Source organism: Carettochelys insculpta, chromosome 12, assembly GCF_033958435.1.
Source record: "Carettochelys insculpta isolate YL-2023 chromosome 12, ASM3395843v1, whole genome shotgun sequence".
NCBI classification, from domain to species: domain Eukaryota; kingdom Metazoa; phylum Chordata; order Testudines; family Carettochelyidae; genus Carettochelys; species Carettochelys insculpta.
Genome location: NC_134148.1, coordinates 42,953,111 through 42,969,469, shown reverse-complemented (window position 1 = coordinate 42,969,469; position 16,359 = coordinate 42,953,111). Strand labels below are relative to the sequence as shown.

At 39.7% G+C, this 16,359-nt stretch overlaps 1 protein-coding gene across 14 annotated transcripts in view; it reads right to left on the bottom strand.

The window, feature by feature from the left end:
• Window positions 1–4,461: 4,461 nt before the first annotated feature.
• Window positions 4,462–16,359, bottom strand: part of SPESP1 (sperm equatorial segment protein 1) — a 55,099-nt gene continuing 43,201 nt past the window's right edge. For all 14 annotated transcript variants that reach the window (XM_075007210.1, XM_075007206.1, XM_075007207.1 and 11 more), the window contains 2 exons: window positions 15,017–15,083; window positions 4,462–8,113 (listed from right to left, as the gene is read on the bottom strand). In XM_075007210.1, coding sequence (XP_074863311.1) covers window positions 7,038–8,113; window positions 15,017–15,083 — 1,143 coding nt within the window. In that variant the 3' untranslated portion in view covers window positions 4,462–7,037. The remainder of the gene's footprint in view (window positions 8,114–15,016; window positions 15,084–16,359) is intronic.

The window sequence follows — 16,359 nt, the reverse complement described above, 5'->3', positions numbered from 1 at the left end:
GTCAACAAATCACACGTCTGTCCTTGATCTGAGATTGCAGACTATGGCAGGGAATATAGACGTATGATTTCTCCAAATGTGGCCTTCAAAAAAAAAATGCAAAGCCAATCTCTGCCTCTAATGGGTACACTGTTGGCATCCCTTTATCTGTGAGAGAGGGTGGGAATTGCTACCTATGATGCAAATTGTTTGCAGTGTTTCATGTGACTGAAGAGTTCAATCTGAGATTTCCATGGTCTTTGGCAGTTATTGCAAATGTATTTATCATGGTTGGGGATCTGCTTGTTTCCAACAGACTCTTTTCTCTTCAAGCTGTAGGAGCCTACTTCTGTCATGGACTTTGATACCATGGTGGAGACAATCGTATCGTGCCACTTGTTACAATCACTTGCCAGGACCCCCTTTCCCCCCCATCTGCTGCTGCTTCTGGTCTCTTACCTCTCCTGCCCATGGCATTTTGGGGTGGAGGATCCATATGCCCTCTCAACTACCCCTCACACATTGCCCCTAGGTTTGAAGAAAATGAAGCAGAATTTTTACTTCTTTTCATCATTAAGAACACAGCCTATCTGGAATACATAAAAAGCAGAGAGCACAAGAGACTTGCACTTGCAAAAACCAAGGTACAGTGAGCAAGCCGATGCTGTGCCAGTCGTTACTGGATCAAGCATGAAAAACCTCAATGGTTGCAAAGGTTAAGATAATAAGAGAACATCATTAAAGGTATTTAGAGTATTAGAGTGGCACCTTGGCAGCCTTGCATATGTTAATATAATTTACTTTGCTTCTACAAACACCCCTTCTGATATTCATGCTCACCCCAATCTCATGCTTCCTACACAAACATAATACATCTCACTTAACTGTTGCACATATTTCAGTGCTGAATATTGCTAATGTTGCTGATGTGTTTAAAAACATTTCGTGCAATGCTGTGAGGAAGATTTATTCTTGAGTTAAACATCAGAAAGTTAGCCATGTTAGTCTGTATCCACAAACACTAGAAGTTATGTGGCACCTTACAGGCTAACAGATTTATTGCAGCATAAGCTTTCATGGGCAAATACGAAGTGGGTGTTTGCCCATGAAAGCTTATGCTTCAATAAATCTGTTAGTCTGTGAGGTGCCACGGGACTTCTCGTTTTTGTGGATACAGACAAACATGGCTAACTTTCTGATACTTTTATTCTCGTGTTGTAATAAGTTTGCTTACATATTACAGGCAAAAGAAAGTTGCTTATGAAGTCTGTTAATTTCATTGAACACAAGTTAGAGTCCAATAACATATAGTTGAGTTGGGTGGGATGTCACAGTCAACAAACTAATTCTTTTTATGAAAAGTTTGTGTTTAAGAAATATGCATCAAAGAATAAATGTATTAGCCTATACAAGGAGGAAGCAAAGAGGCAGTTGTAGGAATCATCATTTTTGACTTTCCAAACTTTTGATTTAAAATTGGCTGGAGGGAATCTTTTATTTTTCTTAATATTCCTGATTCCCTATAGAAGGTTACATCATTTTAATTACATACAATAGGCAAAAATCTCAATAATTTTAATGGGATCTAAATCAAGTCCACATTAGGGCTGGCTGAACAGCTAGACTAATACATTAATATTTTCATGAATAACAGCAATAAGTTCAGTTTGCTATCAGGTCTTTTTCCTTTAATTACATCTACTCAGCAGCTGCCAGGAAGTGATGAAAATATTTACAACCCCAAAGGTATTCATAAAATTTACACAGTGATTATTTGTCCAAAACCTGTAGTAGGAAGTGCAGTATTTGTTATCCTCTATTCAAATCTTCCTGCCTAAAAAGTTTCAATAATTCAGTCAAGAAGAACCATGAATATGGAAAGACAAACAATCAAGCCTATGTATATTCAAAAGCAAACAGCCAACATGAACAAGTTGCAAATAGGCTACACGTGAACAATTATTTACCCTGTCTACAAGCAAATACTTGCAAATAAATTCTGTACATTAAAAAAATCAGGCTTGGTTTGTGCATAATTCACTAACTGGAAAAGGAGCTAAATTTGCAAGATATTACTCATAACAAAACAGTTCAAGAAGCCTCTTATGTGCATGCTAGGCAAAAAACTTATCTGTCATGTAACCGCACTTTCCTATGACAATTCATCTTTTGACCTTACAGGCTTTATTTTTCTATTCTTTACGAAGATTGTCAGTATTTACAAAGCCTTGTCATACGACAGTGAGGATCTAAACTCTGTTGTCTTCTGTGGTGCTTTTTGCTCTTCCATACCCCTTTTCAATTTCTTTGTAACATTTATGTAGAAAGACACTACCTGCCCAACCAATGAGTAAAGCCTACTGCAGATTTGTCCAAAGTTTGTTTCTGGTTTCTTATGGGGGGAAAACCAACAACCAAGTAGCAGAGCTTTGATATTTTAAATGAATACACTAAATCAGTAACAGAATGAATGGATAGGTTTCAAATCCAGAAATATATTTTCAAATTATGTTTAATTAAAATTTTGAAACATTTGAGTAGATTCAACTAAAAGACCAATAATGACCACGTTCAAGTAGTCTGACTGTTAGATCAGTACTATTATGACTTAATCCAAGATTTATTTGAAAAAGTTCCAAAAAACTCCAAGTCAGAGATACTGAACCACCAAACCTATATGATCAGAAAGGAACATAAACACTCCCAAATTAACTGTCATAATGTAGTAAGAAAAGCCAAAAAAGAGTTTGAGGAACAGCTAGCCAAAAATTCAAAAAACAATAGTAAAATGTTTTTTAAATACATTAGAAGCAGGAAGCCTGCTAAAAAAGCAGTGGGGCCCTTGGATGATAAAGATATAAAAGGAGCGATCAAGGAAGACAGTGCCATTGCGGAGCGATTAAATGATTTCTTTGCTTCAGTCTTCACGGCTGAAGATGTTACAGAGGTTCCTAAATCTGAGCCAGCCTTTTTAGGCGACAAATCTGAGGAACTCACTCAGATTGAAGTGACATTAGAGGAGGTTTTGGAATTAATTGATAAGCTGAATAGTAACAAGTCTCCAGGACCAGATGGCATTCACCCAAGGGTTCTGAAAGAACTCAAATGTGAAATTGCGGAGTTATTAACAGTGGTTTGTAACCTATCCTTTAAATCCACTTTGGTACCAAATGACTGGAAGACGGCCAATATAACACCAATATTTAAAAAAGGCTCTAGAGGAGATCCTGGCAATTATAGACCGATAAGTTTAACATCAGTACCAGGTAAATTAGTAGAAACACTAGTAAAGAGTAAAATTGCAAGGCACATAGAAGAGCACGAATTGTTGGGCAAAAGTCAGCATGGTTTCTGCAGAGGGAAGTCGTGTCTGTCTAATCTATTAGAATTCTTTGAAGGGGTTAATAAACATGCGGACAAGGGGCACCCAGTGGACATAATATACCTAGATTTCCAGAAAGCCTTTGACACGGTCCCACACCAAAGGCTTTTATGTAAATTAGGTGGTCATGGGATAGGAGGAAAGGTCCTTTCATGGATCGGAAATTGGTTAAAAGACAGAAAACAAAGGGTTGGAATAAATGGTAAATTTTCACAATGGAGAGGGGTAACTAGTGGTGTTCCCCAGGGCTCAGTCCTGGGACCGATCCTGTTCAACTTGTTCATCAATGATCTAGAAAATGAGGTAAGCAGTGAGGTGGCAAAGTTTGCAGATGACACCAAGTTGTTCAGGACAGTCAAAAGCAAAAGGGATTGTGAAGAACTACAAGGAGATCTCAGCAAACTGAGTGATTGGGCAGCAAAATGGCAAATGAAATTTAATGTGGGTAAGTGTAAGGTAATGCATGTTGGAAAAAATAACCCAAATTACACGTACTACATGATGGGGTCAAATTTAGCTACGACAGATCAGGAAAGGGATCTTGGAGTTATAGTGGATAGTTCTCTGAAGACATCCACGCAGTGTGCAGCGGCAGTTAGTAAGGCAAATAGGATGTTAGGAATTATTAAAAAAGGGATCGATAATAAGACAAAAGATATCATACTTCCCCTATATAAAACTATGGTACGCCCACATCTCGAGTACTGCGTGCAGATGTGGTCTCCTCACCTCAAAAAAGATATATTGGCATTAGAAAAGGTTCAGAAAAGGGCGACTAAGATGATTAGGGGCTTGGAAAGGGTCCCATATGGGGAGAGGCTAGAGAGACTGGGACTTTTCAGTTTGGAAAAGAGGCGATTGAGGGGCGATATGATAGAGGTATATAAAATCATGAATGGTGTGGAGAAAGTGAATATAGAAAAATTATTTACCTTTTCCCATAATACAAGAACTAGGGGACACCAAATGAAATTGATGGGTAGTAGGTTCAAAACTAATAAAAGGAAATTTTTCTTCACACAGCGCACAGTCAACCTGTGGAACTCCTTGCCCGAGGAGGCTGTGAAGGCCAGGACTCTATTAGGGTTTAAAAAAGAGCTTGATAAATTTTTGCAGGTCAGGTCCATAAATGGCTATTAGCCAGGGATAAAGTATGGTGCCCTAGCCTTCATAACAAGGGCAGGAGATGGATGGCAGGAGATAAATCACTTGTCTTCTGTTCTCCTTCTCTGGGGCACCTGGCATTGGCCACCGTCGGCAGATGGGATGCTGGGCTTGATGGACCTTTGGTCTGACCCAGTATGGCCATTCTTATGTTCTTATGTTCTTATGTTCTTATCAAAGATTTAATATGAAGATATAACCATTATGACAACAAAACCTCAAATCATTTTTAACAAACAGATAAAAACAAACAGAAAAGTAGAATAACGGTATTTGACAAAAGTCTTTAAAATTTGTTTTCATAAAAGAAATCTTAAGACAAACAATGCAGAAGAGCAAGTAATCATGCACAAGCAACAGAAAGTATAAATTATTTTTAATGTAATAACAACTTGCACATATATCATAAGAGAGCAAGTTCCCTTTGGTAAAGTGAAGAAATATTTGAAGACTTTGACTTATCACTTCACACAGCTTGGCTTTTCATCCTCTAGACCCCAAAGTCCATTGACCATTTGCAGCCTATTGAGCAAAAATATAACTCTGTAATGATCACCTACACAGCAGAATTCAGGAGATAACGCTCTGATTATTGCATCATGCTGCAGGTCTGGACATCTGCTCTGGCCCAACCTGAAAACACGGTTGATTTGGATCATCTCTGCTTCAAAGGCCACATGAGATATACTGACACACCAGGAAGAAGCCACGAAGAATGTTCAAGGAATCCCCTTCTTTCAGTATGACTTACTTTTCAAAATAAGTCTCAAAAGACTTAAAAATTGAAGTCATAAGGAAGACATGGGCTCCCTCAAAGTCAAGAGATATCAGCCTTGTCGTACAAAAAATTTAGTTGGGGTCAAATGTTGGACACAAAACCTGAATAAATAAGCTTTGTATTGAGAATATCCACAAACATTGGAGAACAGGGAAAAATCATCCCTCTTCCTGCCAAGAGTGTCAACACAACTCCTCGAGCCCAAGAAATTCCCCTAAATAATAGTTCTGTACCTGCCTTTTGTTCAGGGACCCACATGGTAGCAGGTTCATTGACCATGCTTGCACTTCTACTGTGCTTCCTTCTTTTAGAGAAAGAGGTCCCATAAAAGAACACTCCCATGAGGACTAAGAGTGTGTTGATAAATGCAAAGTATGGCACATTGGAAAATATAATCCCATCCTAAACTAGCCATTACCACTCAAGAAAAAAATCTTAGTCACTATGGATAGTTCTCTGAAAACATCCACTCAATGCGCAACAACAGTCAAAAAAGCTAACAGAATGTTGGGATTCATTAGGAAAAGGATAAATATGTCAGAAAATATAATATTGTCTCTACATACAGCCATGGTACATCTGGAATACTGTGTGCAAGTGTGGTCACCTCATTTCAAAACAAGATGTACTGGCATTGAAAAAGGTACACAAAGGGACAACAAAACTATTATGGGTATGGACAGATTCCATATGAAGGCAGATTAATAAGAATGTGACTTTTCACCTTGGAAAAGAGATGGCTAAAGGGGAATATCACAGAGGTCTATAAAATCATGACTAGTGTTCAGAACACAAAATGAGAGGTCACCAATTTAAATTAATGGATGGCAGGTTTAAAACAAACAAAAGGAAGGATTTCTTCACACAATGCACAGTCAGCCTGTGGAACCCCTTGCCAGAGGATATGAAGGCCAGAATACTAAAACAGGGTTCAAAAAAGAACTAGGTTCATGCAGGATAGGTACATCAATGGCTATTAGTTAGGAAGGGTAAGAATGGCATCCCTACACTCTGCCAGAAGCAGCGAACAGATGACAGGAGATGGATCACTTGATTATTTGCTCTGTTCATTCCCTCTGAAGCACCTGGCATTGGCCATTACTGGAAGACAGAATACTGGGCTAGATGGACCTTTGGTCTGACCCAGCACAGCCACTTTTATACTCCTATGGAGTGCTCCCAGAGGCCTCTTTGCTCCCAGCTCATTCTCCACATATCTGATCATCTGACTGCAGTTATGGCCTTCTCTACCTGCGAGCAAGAATAGGGAGCCAAGGATTGTTTCTTAATGTTTATGAGATAGGTACAGGCATCACTATTCTGTACCAAAGTAACCTTCTATGCACTCCTATCAATGAGAGTCACCTGCCCAAGAGTGTTGATCTGTTTGGTGTTACTTAATTTTAGAAAATAAACATTAAAAGATTTACTTCAGCCCTCTACATTAAGTGGTCTATATTACAAAAGCATTGCAGAGCAACCCTTGCAAAAGGAAAGAAGATTTTAAACTAAGAATGTACGTAGGCATGATGCATGCAGATGCCAACACAAATTTAACAACAGAGTAAGCTTATCCAGGGTCAACAATCCACCATGGTAAACAATGCAAATGAACATTTTTTAAAAGTGGTGTTTAATTATTGAGATAAATATTGTTACAGCAAAGATCAGGTGTAGATGACAATGACAAACTAGAAAATTTGTCTTTAACCACAAAAGGTTACCAATATATAACTATTTTAATGAACTTAAAGTCTGTTTCTTTAGAACTATGTTTAACAGATTTATATCATCCTCTAGCAACTTCTTCAACATTTTTTTGTTTTGCTCTCCCTGATTTCCACAGAAAACATGCTTCATAGCGTTAAGAATGGCAATAGCTTTTTCACTAATATTCTCTGGGACATATTTCTTGTCAGAACTCTCAATATATGTAGTTAGCTCAGGACTAAAATCATACAGCAGGTTAATAAATGCTCTTAACTTTCTTATTTCTGCTGTGTCGTGTTCTACTATTACTGTATTATGTTCTAGGTTTTCTTTTGGAGGTGATGTTTTAGGTTGGTGATATAGTTGACCTAGTGAAGTCTCTGCTTCTTTTTCGGCCATAAGAGCTTTTGTTATGTAGCTTTCAGATGATTCAACATACTCTTTGAGATGTGAATTTTGTTTAACATAATCTGGTGGCCTCTGTAACAATTTTTTTAGCTTCTCAATCTTTTCTAAAATTGCTTCACCTACAGGTCGATGTTTCACCTTCCTAAATAAATGTAGCTTTTTTACCTTTGCAACATGTTTCTGTTTTTCTACTTTTTTGGTGATATTTCCTGTTTCTTGGAGTTTTTTTACATTCTTTAAAGATTGCACTAGATTTTGGAGGGATCCATTTGTTAACTGATCAAAAGTTTTACTTTTTTTTCTTAAAACATTGTTTTCAAATGTGACAAATACTTCTTTCAAGGGTGTTGTTGAACTAGAAGACTCATTAGTGTGTAAAACAATCGAAACTTCTGTGTCAGTTCGAAGCCTCCAAAATGGTGGTGTTGTAGATGGGGTAAATTTTCTCGTAACAGCAGACTTTTGCTTTGACTTCTTTTGTTTTGTATGATGTTTTTGGCCTATGTTTAACCAAAAAGAATGAACACTTTCATTGATATATGATTTTACTCTTTTGGGTGTATGGATTGCTTGTTCAGTTGGTGTGCGTTGTGTGGGAACATTTTGTATCATATCCTGCAGAATCGCCACAAGGCTCCTTAGAGTTTTTTCTTCTTTCTTTTCTTCTGATCCAAAAGGTGTCGTATACGATTCTATAAAACATTATCAAAAATTATAAAAGTACACCCATAGAAATTGCAAGTACACATTTGCCTAGTATACCTTCACTATATCACTAGGTAAACAAATTTCAGCTCTGTCTGGACTTTTGCCATAACTTTACTTATTTTCATATTATTAGAAGATCTATGACTTATGAACTCCACCATGAAGCCTCTAGGGGTTCCATGCCAGTCCCAACCCTGGATGAAAGAGGAGGGCTGGTCAGATAAGTGATGATGTGCTGATCATGAAACAACAATATGAATGAAATCTGATGCCCGTACGACTAATTGATAAAAGAGGCCAGCTCAGACCTCACCCCGATAAACAAGGTCAGCAGCACCAATCGAGCAACTGTGGTTGGGTCAATAAGTTGGCTACCAAAAGAAAAGTACAACTAACACATATACTATCAACTGGAACATGGAACATCTGAACACAGGGGGAGACTGGAAAGTCAGAGCTGCTTTGAAAGGAGACAGAGATACCGATGCGATATACTTGGACTGGTGGAGATGCACTGGATGGCATCAGGAGAGATGTGCGTTTGCAAAGTCATTTAGATCAGGGAACAAAAGAAAGCATGAGGCAGGAGCTGAATTCATTCTTAGCATAAAAGCTAGAAGAGCACTGTTAGGATACAAACTGGTGAGTATACGAATGATGGTAGTGAGAGTCGAAGCAAAACTGTTCAACCTCTCGGCTGTTCAGCTATATGCACCCGTGTTGGACAGTATGGAGGAAAAGATCAAGCTATTCTATAAAGACTTGACAAAGATGCTGGAGAAGACACCAAAGAGAGATGTGTTGATCATTGGAGGAAACTGGAACTCGAAGGTCGGAACAGATAATGAAAGTTGGGAGAGAATCATGGGAAGGTTTGGATATGGAGAAAGAAAGACAGCAGAGAGAAACTATTAGTTTGCTATGGAGCATGAGATGATGATCTGCAACATGAGATTCCAATAAAAGGACTGTAGAAAGTGGACATGGCAATCGAATGATGGGAAGTCCATGAACATGACACATACAATCTTGATAAGAAGAAGATGGGTAACACCACTACAGCAGTGCCAAACATTACAAGGAGAGAACAGACTCGGACCACGGTATAGCGATCGCAAACATCAAGATGAAACTCAGAAGAAAGTATAAGACACGGTTTTAGAAAAGAAGAGATGTGGCAAGGTAGGCGAGGAGAAATATGGAATATGTACAGAGCAGAGCTCAAAGAGATTAGAAATGCAGGCACAGAGAAAGACCTAGATAAAAGAATCAAATGGATATCCAGGGGTATAGAAGAGGCAATTGAGCAGACTGTTCTGGAAGAAGAGAAGATCAATAAGAAGTGGATGACATAGGAGACACTGAAGTTGGTTCAAGAGGAGAGAGTGTCGAAGATCAGAAGGGATGTTTCCGAGCGGGCAGAACAACAATACAGAGTGAAATGAAATGAGGTAGGAAAGTGGCCGGAAAGCATAAGGCAAAATGGTTAGAGGAGCAGTGTGAAGATATAGAGAGGTATTACGGTGAGTGTAAAACCAGCGAGGTGTATAAGATGGTTAGGAATGTTAATAGGAAGTGGCAGCCGAAGCAGATGGTGGTCAAAGACAAGAACAACAAGGTGCTCGTGAACAAGAAGAAGGTTGTGCAGCAATGGATGAGATATTACACCAATCTGTACAAAGCACAGTTGGACCCAAGTGTCTCACAGAGATTGACTGAAGAACTGAAAGAGATATCTCTGCTGAGCATCAAGAGCGAGACCGATATTTTGAAGGAAGTAGTAGTAAGAGCAGTGAAACAACTAAAGGACAACAAGAGTGCTGGAAATTATAAGATCACAGGAGAGATGACCAAATACAGCACAGAAAGTATGATTCAGGAAATACACTGACTACGTAATATAGCATGGAAAGAAGGGAAGGCACCTAATGAACGTACAAGATACATGCGAGTGACAGTACACAAGACAGGAATTCCATTGAGTGCAAGAACTGGAGAACGATTGCCCTAACAAGTCATCTAGGCAAGGTTCTGATGATAATACTGACGGACAGCCTGAGATCGCAGATAGAAGAACTTCTAATGGATGAGCAAGTGGGATTCAGGAAAGACAGAAGAACCATACAGCAGATATTAGCACTAAGATTGGTCGCAGAGAAGCTTCACAAAAGTACAAGAACATCTACAGTTGCTTTGTTGATTTTCAGAAGGGATTTGACAGCATAGATCAGAAAGTGACTAGGGCAGTGTTGGAGTCACATGGCGTGGACAGCAGACAGATAGGGTTGTTAAAGAATATCAACAACAATGCAAAGGCAGTAGTGAGAACATGTGGAAAGTTGGGAAGCTGGTTAAGAATGAGTAGAGGTATGAGACAAGGAGATCCGATATTGCTGAGTATCTTCATCACGCACCTAGGAAAAGCAATGGATAAGATCAAGGAAGAGGTAGAAGAGATATCTGTGCAAGGGATGAGAATCAACAACTTGAGGTTTGCTGAGGATATAGTTATAATTGAAGAAGATGAAGAGAAGCTAGCAAGAACGGTGCAGGTGCTAAACGAGGAAGTGAAGTGGTACAGGTGGATTATGAACATTGATAAAGCAAAAGTAGTATTTGGAGACAAGAAAATAGGAAGAAAGATCAGTGTAGACAGGATCGAACTAAAGAACACAGAGAAGTTAAAGTTAGTAAAGTGATAGTTAAAAGTTAAAGGTAGTAAAGTGATAGGGAACAGCCAGCATGGTTTTGTAAAAAACAAATCACGTCAAACCAACCTGATAGCTTCTTTTGACACAATAACGAGACTCGTAGATAAGGGAGAAGCAGTGGATGTGGTATACCTAGACTTTAGTAAAGCATTTGATACGGTCTCGCATAATATTCTTATAGACAAACTAGGCAACTCCAACTTAAATGGGGCTTCAATAAGGTGGGTGCATAACTGGCTGGCTAATCGTACCCAGAGAGTAGTTATTAATGGTGCTCAATCCTGCTGGAAAAGCATAACAAGTGGGGTTCCGCAGGGGTCTGTTTTGGGACCAGTTCTGTTCAATATCTTCATTAATGATTTGGATATTGGCATAGAAAGTACGCTTATTAAGTTTGCAGATGATACCAAGCTGGGAAGGGTTGCAACTACCTTGGAGGATAGGGTCATAATTCAGAATGATCTAGATAAATTGGAGAAATGGTCTGAAGTAAACAGGATGAAGTTTAATAAAGATAAATGTAAGGTGTTGCACTTAGGAAGGAATAATCTGTTTCACACATACATAATGGGAAAAGACTCTCTAGGAAGGAGTACAGCAGAAAGGGATCTAGGGGGTTCTAGTAGATCACAAGTTAAATATGAGTCAACAGTGTGATGCTGTTGCAAAAAAAGCAAACATGATTCTGGGATGCATTAACAGGTGTGTTGTGAACAAGACACGAGAAATCATTCTACCGCTCTACTCTGCGCTGGTTAGGCCTCAGCTGGAATATTGTGTCCAGTTCTGGGCACCCCAATTCAAGAAAGATGTGGAGAAATTAGAGAAGGTCCAGAGAAGAGCAACTAGAATGATAAAAGGTCTGGAGAACATGACTTATGAAGAAAGCCTGAAAGAATTGGGCTTGTTTAGCTTGGAAAAGAGAAGATTGAGGGGGGACATGATAGCGGTTTTCAGATATCTTAAAGGGTGTCATAAGGAGGAGGGAGAAAACTTGTTCTTCTTGGCCTCTGAGGAGAGAACAAGAGGCAATGGACTTAAGCTGCAGCAAGGGAAGTTTAGGTTGGACATTAGGAAAAAGTTCCTAACTGTCAGGGTGGTCAAGTACTGGAATAAGTTGCCAAGGGAGGTTGTGGAATCTCCCTCGCTGGAGATATTTAAGAACAGATTAGATAGATGTCTATCAGGGATGGTGTAGATAGTGGTCGGTCCTGCTGTCGGGGCAGGGGACTGGACTCGATGGCCTCTCGAGGCCCCTTCCGGTCCTAGTGTTCTATGATTCTAAGTTCAAGTACCTTGGGGGGCAACATAACATATGATCTAGACAATAAGAAGGAAATAGAGACTAGAATGGCGAAAGCAAGAGCAAGTTTGAATGTGATGGATAAGATCTGGAAAAGCAAAGCGATTAGCTTAGGAACAAAGCTGATCATTTTGAAAACATGTATTCAGCAGCACGTTGTACAGATTTGAGACATGGGTGATAACGAAAGATTCGAAGAGAAGGATATTTTGGCATTTGAGATGAGCTATTATAGAAAGATCTAGAGAATAGGATGGATGCAGAAGGTCACCAACGAGGAGTTATATAGGAAGATATAGCTGGAAGATAACCTACTGCAGAAGGTTATACAACAGAAGTTTCAGCTATTTAGGTATATCTGCAGAATTGAACGATGAACGAAAGATCAAGACCCTGGTATTCAGCATAATGGACAGTTTGAATACGAGAGGCAGACCCCCGCTATTTCGTTCCATCTTTCCTTGTCCAGTGCAGAGTGGCTTCGTGTATGTAGACTAGTTCCACACCACTCTGCTATACCATCTACCCATTCTCCGACAGGAATAAGGGGATTTCGATGTTTCCGAGGTCATTTCGAAAAGGACTCCATGTGGATGACCTGCGCGTGATCGAAACGCGGCACTTTTGAAGTGCCGCAGCCAGCAGCATGATAATGAGGTGCTGAATATCCATTTCAGCACCTCGTTAGTATTCTCCAATTTGGCCATTAGCATGGCCCTTTTGAAATTTTGGCCAACTGTAAACACAGTCCAACTGTTGCTGAGCCCATGGTGGCGCTGGTGGTGGTGGTTGCTGCTGCTGCTGCTGCTGCTGAGACTTTTGACATTTTGAATGTAACTCTGCCTGCTCAAATGAATGATGCAGGGTACTTGCATGTAGTTTCTCTTTTGCAAGCCTGCTAGTTGGGGACTTTTCTACTCTTAGGCTGCATCTACCCTACAAGATAAAAATCGATTTTAAGCCAGTTATCCCAAATTTTCCAAGTGCCTGTCCTCACTGTAAATTCCATTAACTGGATTTATGGACCACTAAAATTGACATGATATCAAAATCCTAAAATTGTAGTACTCTGATGGGTGTAGCGTTCAGTTCAAATTTAAAATTCCAAATGAAGGGTAGTGAGGATGCGGTATGTCTTTAAATCAAATTCATAAGCCTCCCCAGACATCCCGTATGTGCCCCACAATGCACCACAGTTCTCTGCTCTAGCCTCTTACACCTCCACCGTTCTCAATGCGGAGGAATTAGGCAACAGCAAAACCTTTACAATTCAACACCTGCAAGCCCATGGCTGTATGGTCATGAGAGGCTGAAAAATCTTCCTTTTCTTTACTAGTAGCACAGCTGTGGGGTTTGTGGTTCTGTGCATACCCCTGCTAGCTGCCTTTTTTTCTGTGCTGCCTAGTGCCAGCTGCTGGCCCCCCATATCACGTGTCAGCTAGGCTGTGGGTGGGGGTCATGCTTGTCTGGTAGTTTGAGAAACTTCTTTTCAGCAGTTTACATGTTGTCCTGACCCCCACATCTCCTCCCTTCCCCTCTCGCAGAGGCTCCAAACAGTCTGGAACATTCTTGTGCCCAGCTGCATCACATGGCTTGACCCCGAACCAATAAAAGGATGTGCTGTGCAAGGTGCCAGGCAGCCTGTGCACAGTGAGGGTCACAATTTTTGGGGGCTGGCTGTAGCCAGGGATCTTTTAGCTGCCTGTGGGATGTCTCCCTTGGTGGTCACGATTTTCAGGGAATGGCTTTAGCCAGGGGTCTTTTAGCTGCCCAGGGCATGTTTCCCTTGGCGGTCACGATTTTTGGGGAATGGCTTTAGCCGCGGGTCTTTTAGCCGTCCAGGGGATGTCTTCCTCGGTGATCATGATTTTCAGGGCTGGCTGTAGCCAAGGGTGTTTTAGCCACCCCAAGGCTAAATGAAGCCTTTCAATGAAGGCAATGTATTAGCTATATGATTACCACAGTTGTTGAAGCAAAGCTTGCAGCAGGGAATATTCTCGTCCTTAGGGGCTTCTTTTCTAGGTCCAAACCTGGCTGTAGTCTGGGGTGTTTTAGCCTGATGTATCATTTGAGTTTCAGTGTAGCAACCTTGTGTACTTAGACATATGGGTCTTCTTTGGTAGCAGGCCTAAATCCAGATACCAGTTCCTGAAAGGGTCTCCGTGGGTGGTCACGATTTTCATGGCTGTCAACAGTGTACTGTCTTTTAGCCACCCAAAGCCATATGTATTTCAACGAAGACAATGTATTAGCTACACAATTACCACAGTTGTCAAAATAAAGCCTGCAGCGGTGAACAGACCCTCTTCCTTAGGGTCCTCTTTTCCAGGTCCAAACCTACCTATAGTCTGGGGTCATTTAGCCTAATGATTCATTCTTAGAGTCCTCTTTCCCAAGAGGTGTAAATCATTCTCCAAGCCCAAAATAAAGAGCAGGCACCCTGTTTCCGTGTAGCACCCATGTCCACTTAACAGGGGAATGAAATGTGGGAACGTGGCATCGTATACCCTCATCTACTTTTGGGGCCAGAATGCAATGGGGTTCAGGGAACTGTGGGATAGGTTCCCACAATACACTATTGCAGCACTCGATTTAAGCTACTTATGTGTGGTAGCAGTAAGTCGATTTTGTGGGGAGCTTGTGGGAAGGTTAAGATGCTCTAAATCGAATGGTTAAAACCCAGTGTTAAGAAACTGACTGTAACAAAATCAATTTTATCTTGTAATGTAGACACAGCCTTAGAACAAGAATGCTGAAATATGGGCATGGCACAGTTCCCCAAGAGCTAACTGCTTTGAAACAGATCTTGTCAGCACAAGTCTCAATTATTCAATTTTACACATTGCTGTGAATGAAAACTAGAGCATTCTTACCATAGATTGTTAAATTGTCTGTTCCTAAGGTTGTAACTTGGATAGATGAGGTTGGAGTCACGCTGATCTGTTAAGCACAAAAACAATTGTAACTGCAATCTGACTTTCACATTATTATAACAATAATTCTTTTTTTTGTATTATTAGTCTGATTTCCTACACACCTTCTAATTTACACAATTAATGACTTTCTGCAACTAATGACTTCATATACGGGGCAGATATCCTTCAGAAAAACCCATATGAGTGCAAAGAAAAGTTTGAAATATGTGCCCCAGGGCACAAAAAACAAATTAAATTTTTATTTTTAAAAAATTATTTTTAAACTATGCTTATGATTTTTGTGCTTTTCTTTTGATTATTGGATGCTTTAAGTTAGTAATAATTGCTTATAATTCAGCCAAATTTGGGGGGATTTTTAGAGGAGCAACAACAGACACCTCTATGAACCCAGCGAGATCCCCTCGCAAATTTCAAGTCTGTGATCCAAAGCGTAGTGGTACTAAAAAGTTTAAAAAAACTGGTCATGTGAATTTGTTAATATTGTCAAACAACATATATTCCACCGATCACTTCCTAGGAAACAGGTGAACTGTTTTTGCTGAAGCTCAAAAACATCAAACCTCATGGAAAATTTCAGCCTAAACTATTGAATTTGTCAAAATTATAAAAGTACCTAATAACAGGAGTTTATAATGGATAGCATGCAGCAATGTCAACTACAGGCATCCCTTTCAGCTCTGTCTATAATAACCTAAACACAAGGGTAAATGTGGTGAAATTGCCCGTGGGTGCAGGCAGTTCAACTAGAGTGAACGTAAAGGGATTAAAATGATTAGAAATTTTCTAATATGCTCAGCATGAGAAAAATACATTAGGAAGGGAGAGTGGAAGTTGTATACATCTTTGGAAAGTACATGAAATATTGGACAAAAGATATGTTCCTGTCTTGTTATAGAAGGGTGAATTAGAAGTGTGCTTTGTAATTCTGTAACTGTCTTGTTTATTACCTGTTTCACACTATAGCTATATTAACTCTACAGAGCTTTTCAGACATATTTGTATGAAAATCCCGTGTCAAATAAAATTTATTATTATTCCATTCTTGTATTTTAGGATGTTTTAGTCCCTATAATCCCTATTGGATGACTTTCCCTCTGCTGTACTTCAACATTGTCTTTATGTTCCACTGTAAATTTGGTACAAGTGCTCCAAGATTCAATAAGTGACACCGCATATATTTGATCTGTAATAAATCCATAAGCTTCTTCCCAAGCCTTCTTTGCCTGAGTAACTGAAGAAGCAGATGAGGTCTCCTTACTGAACTATTTTACTTCCCCAAC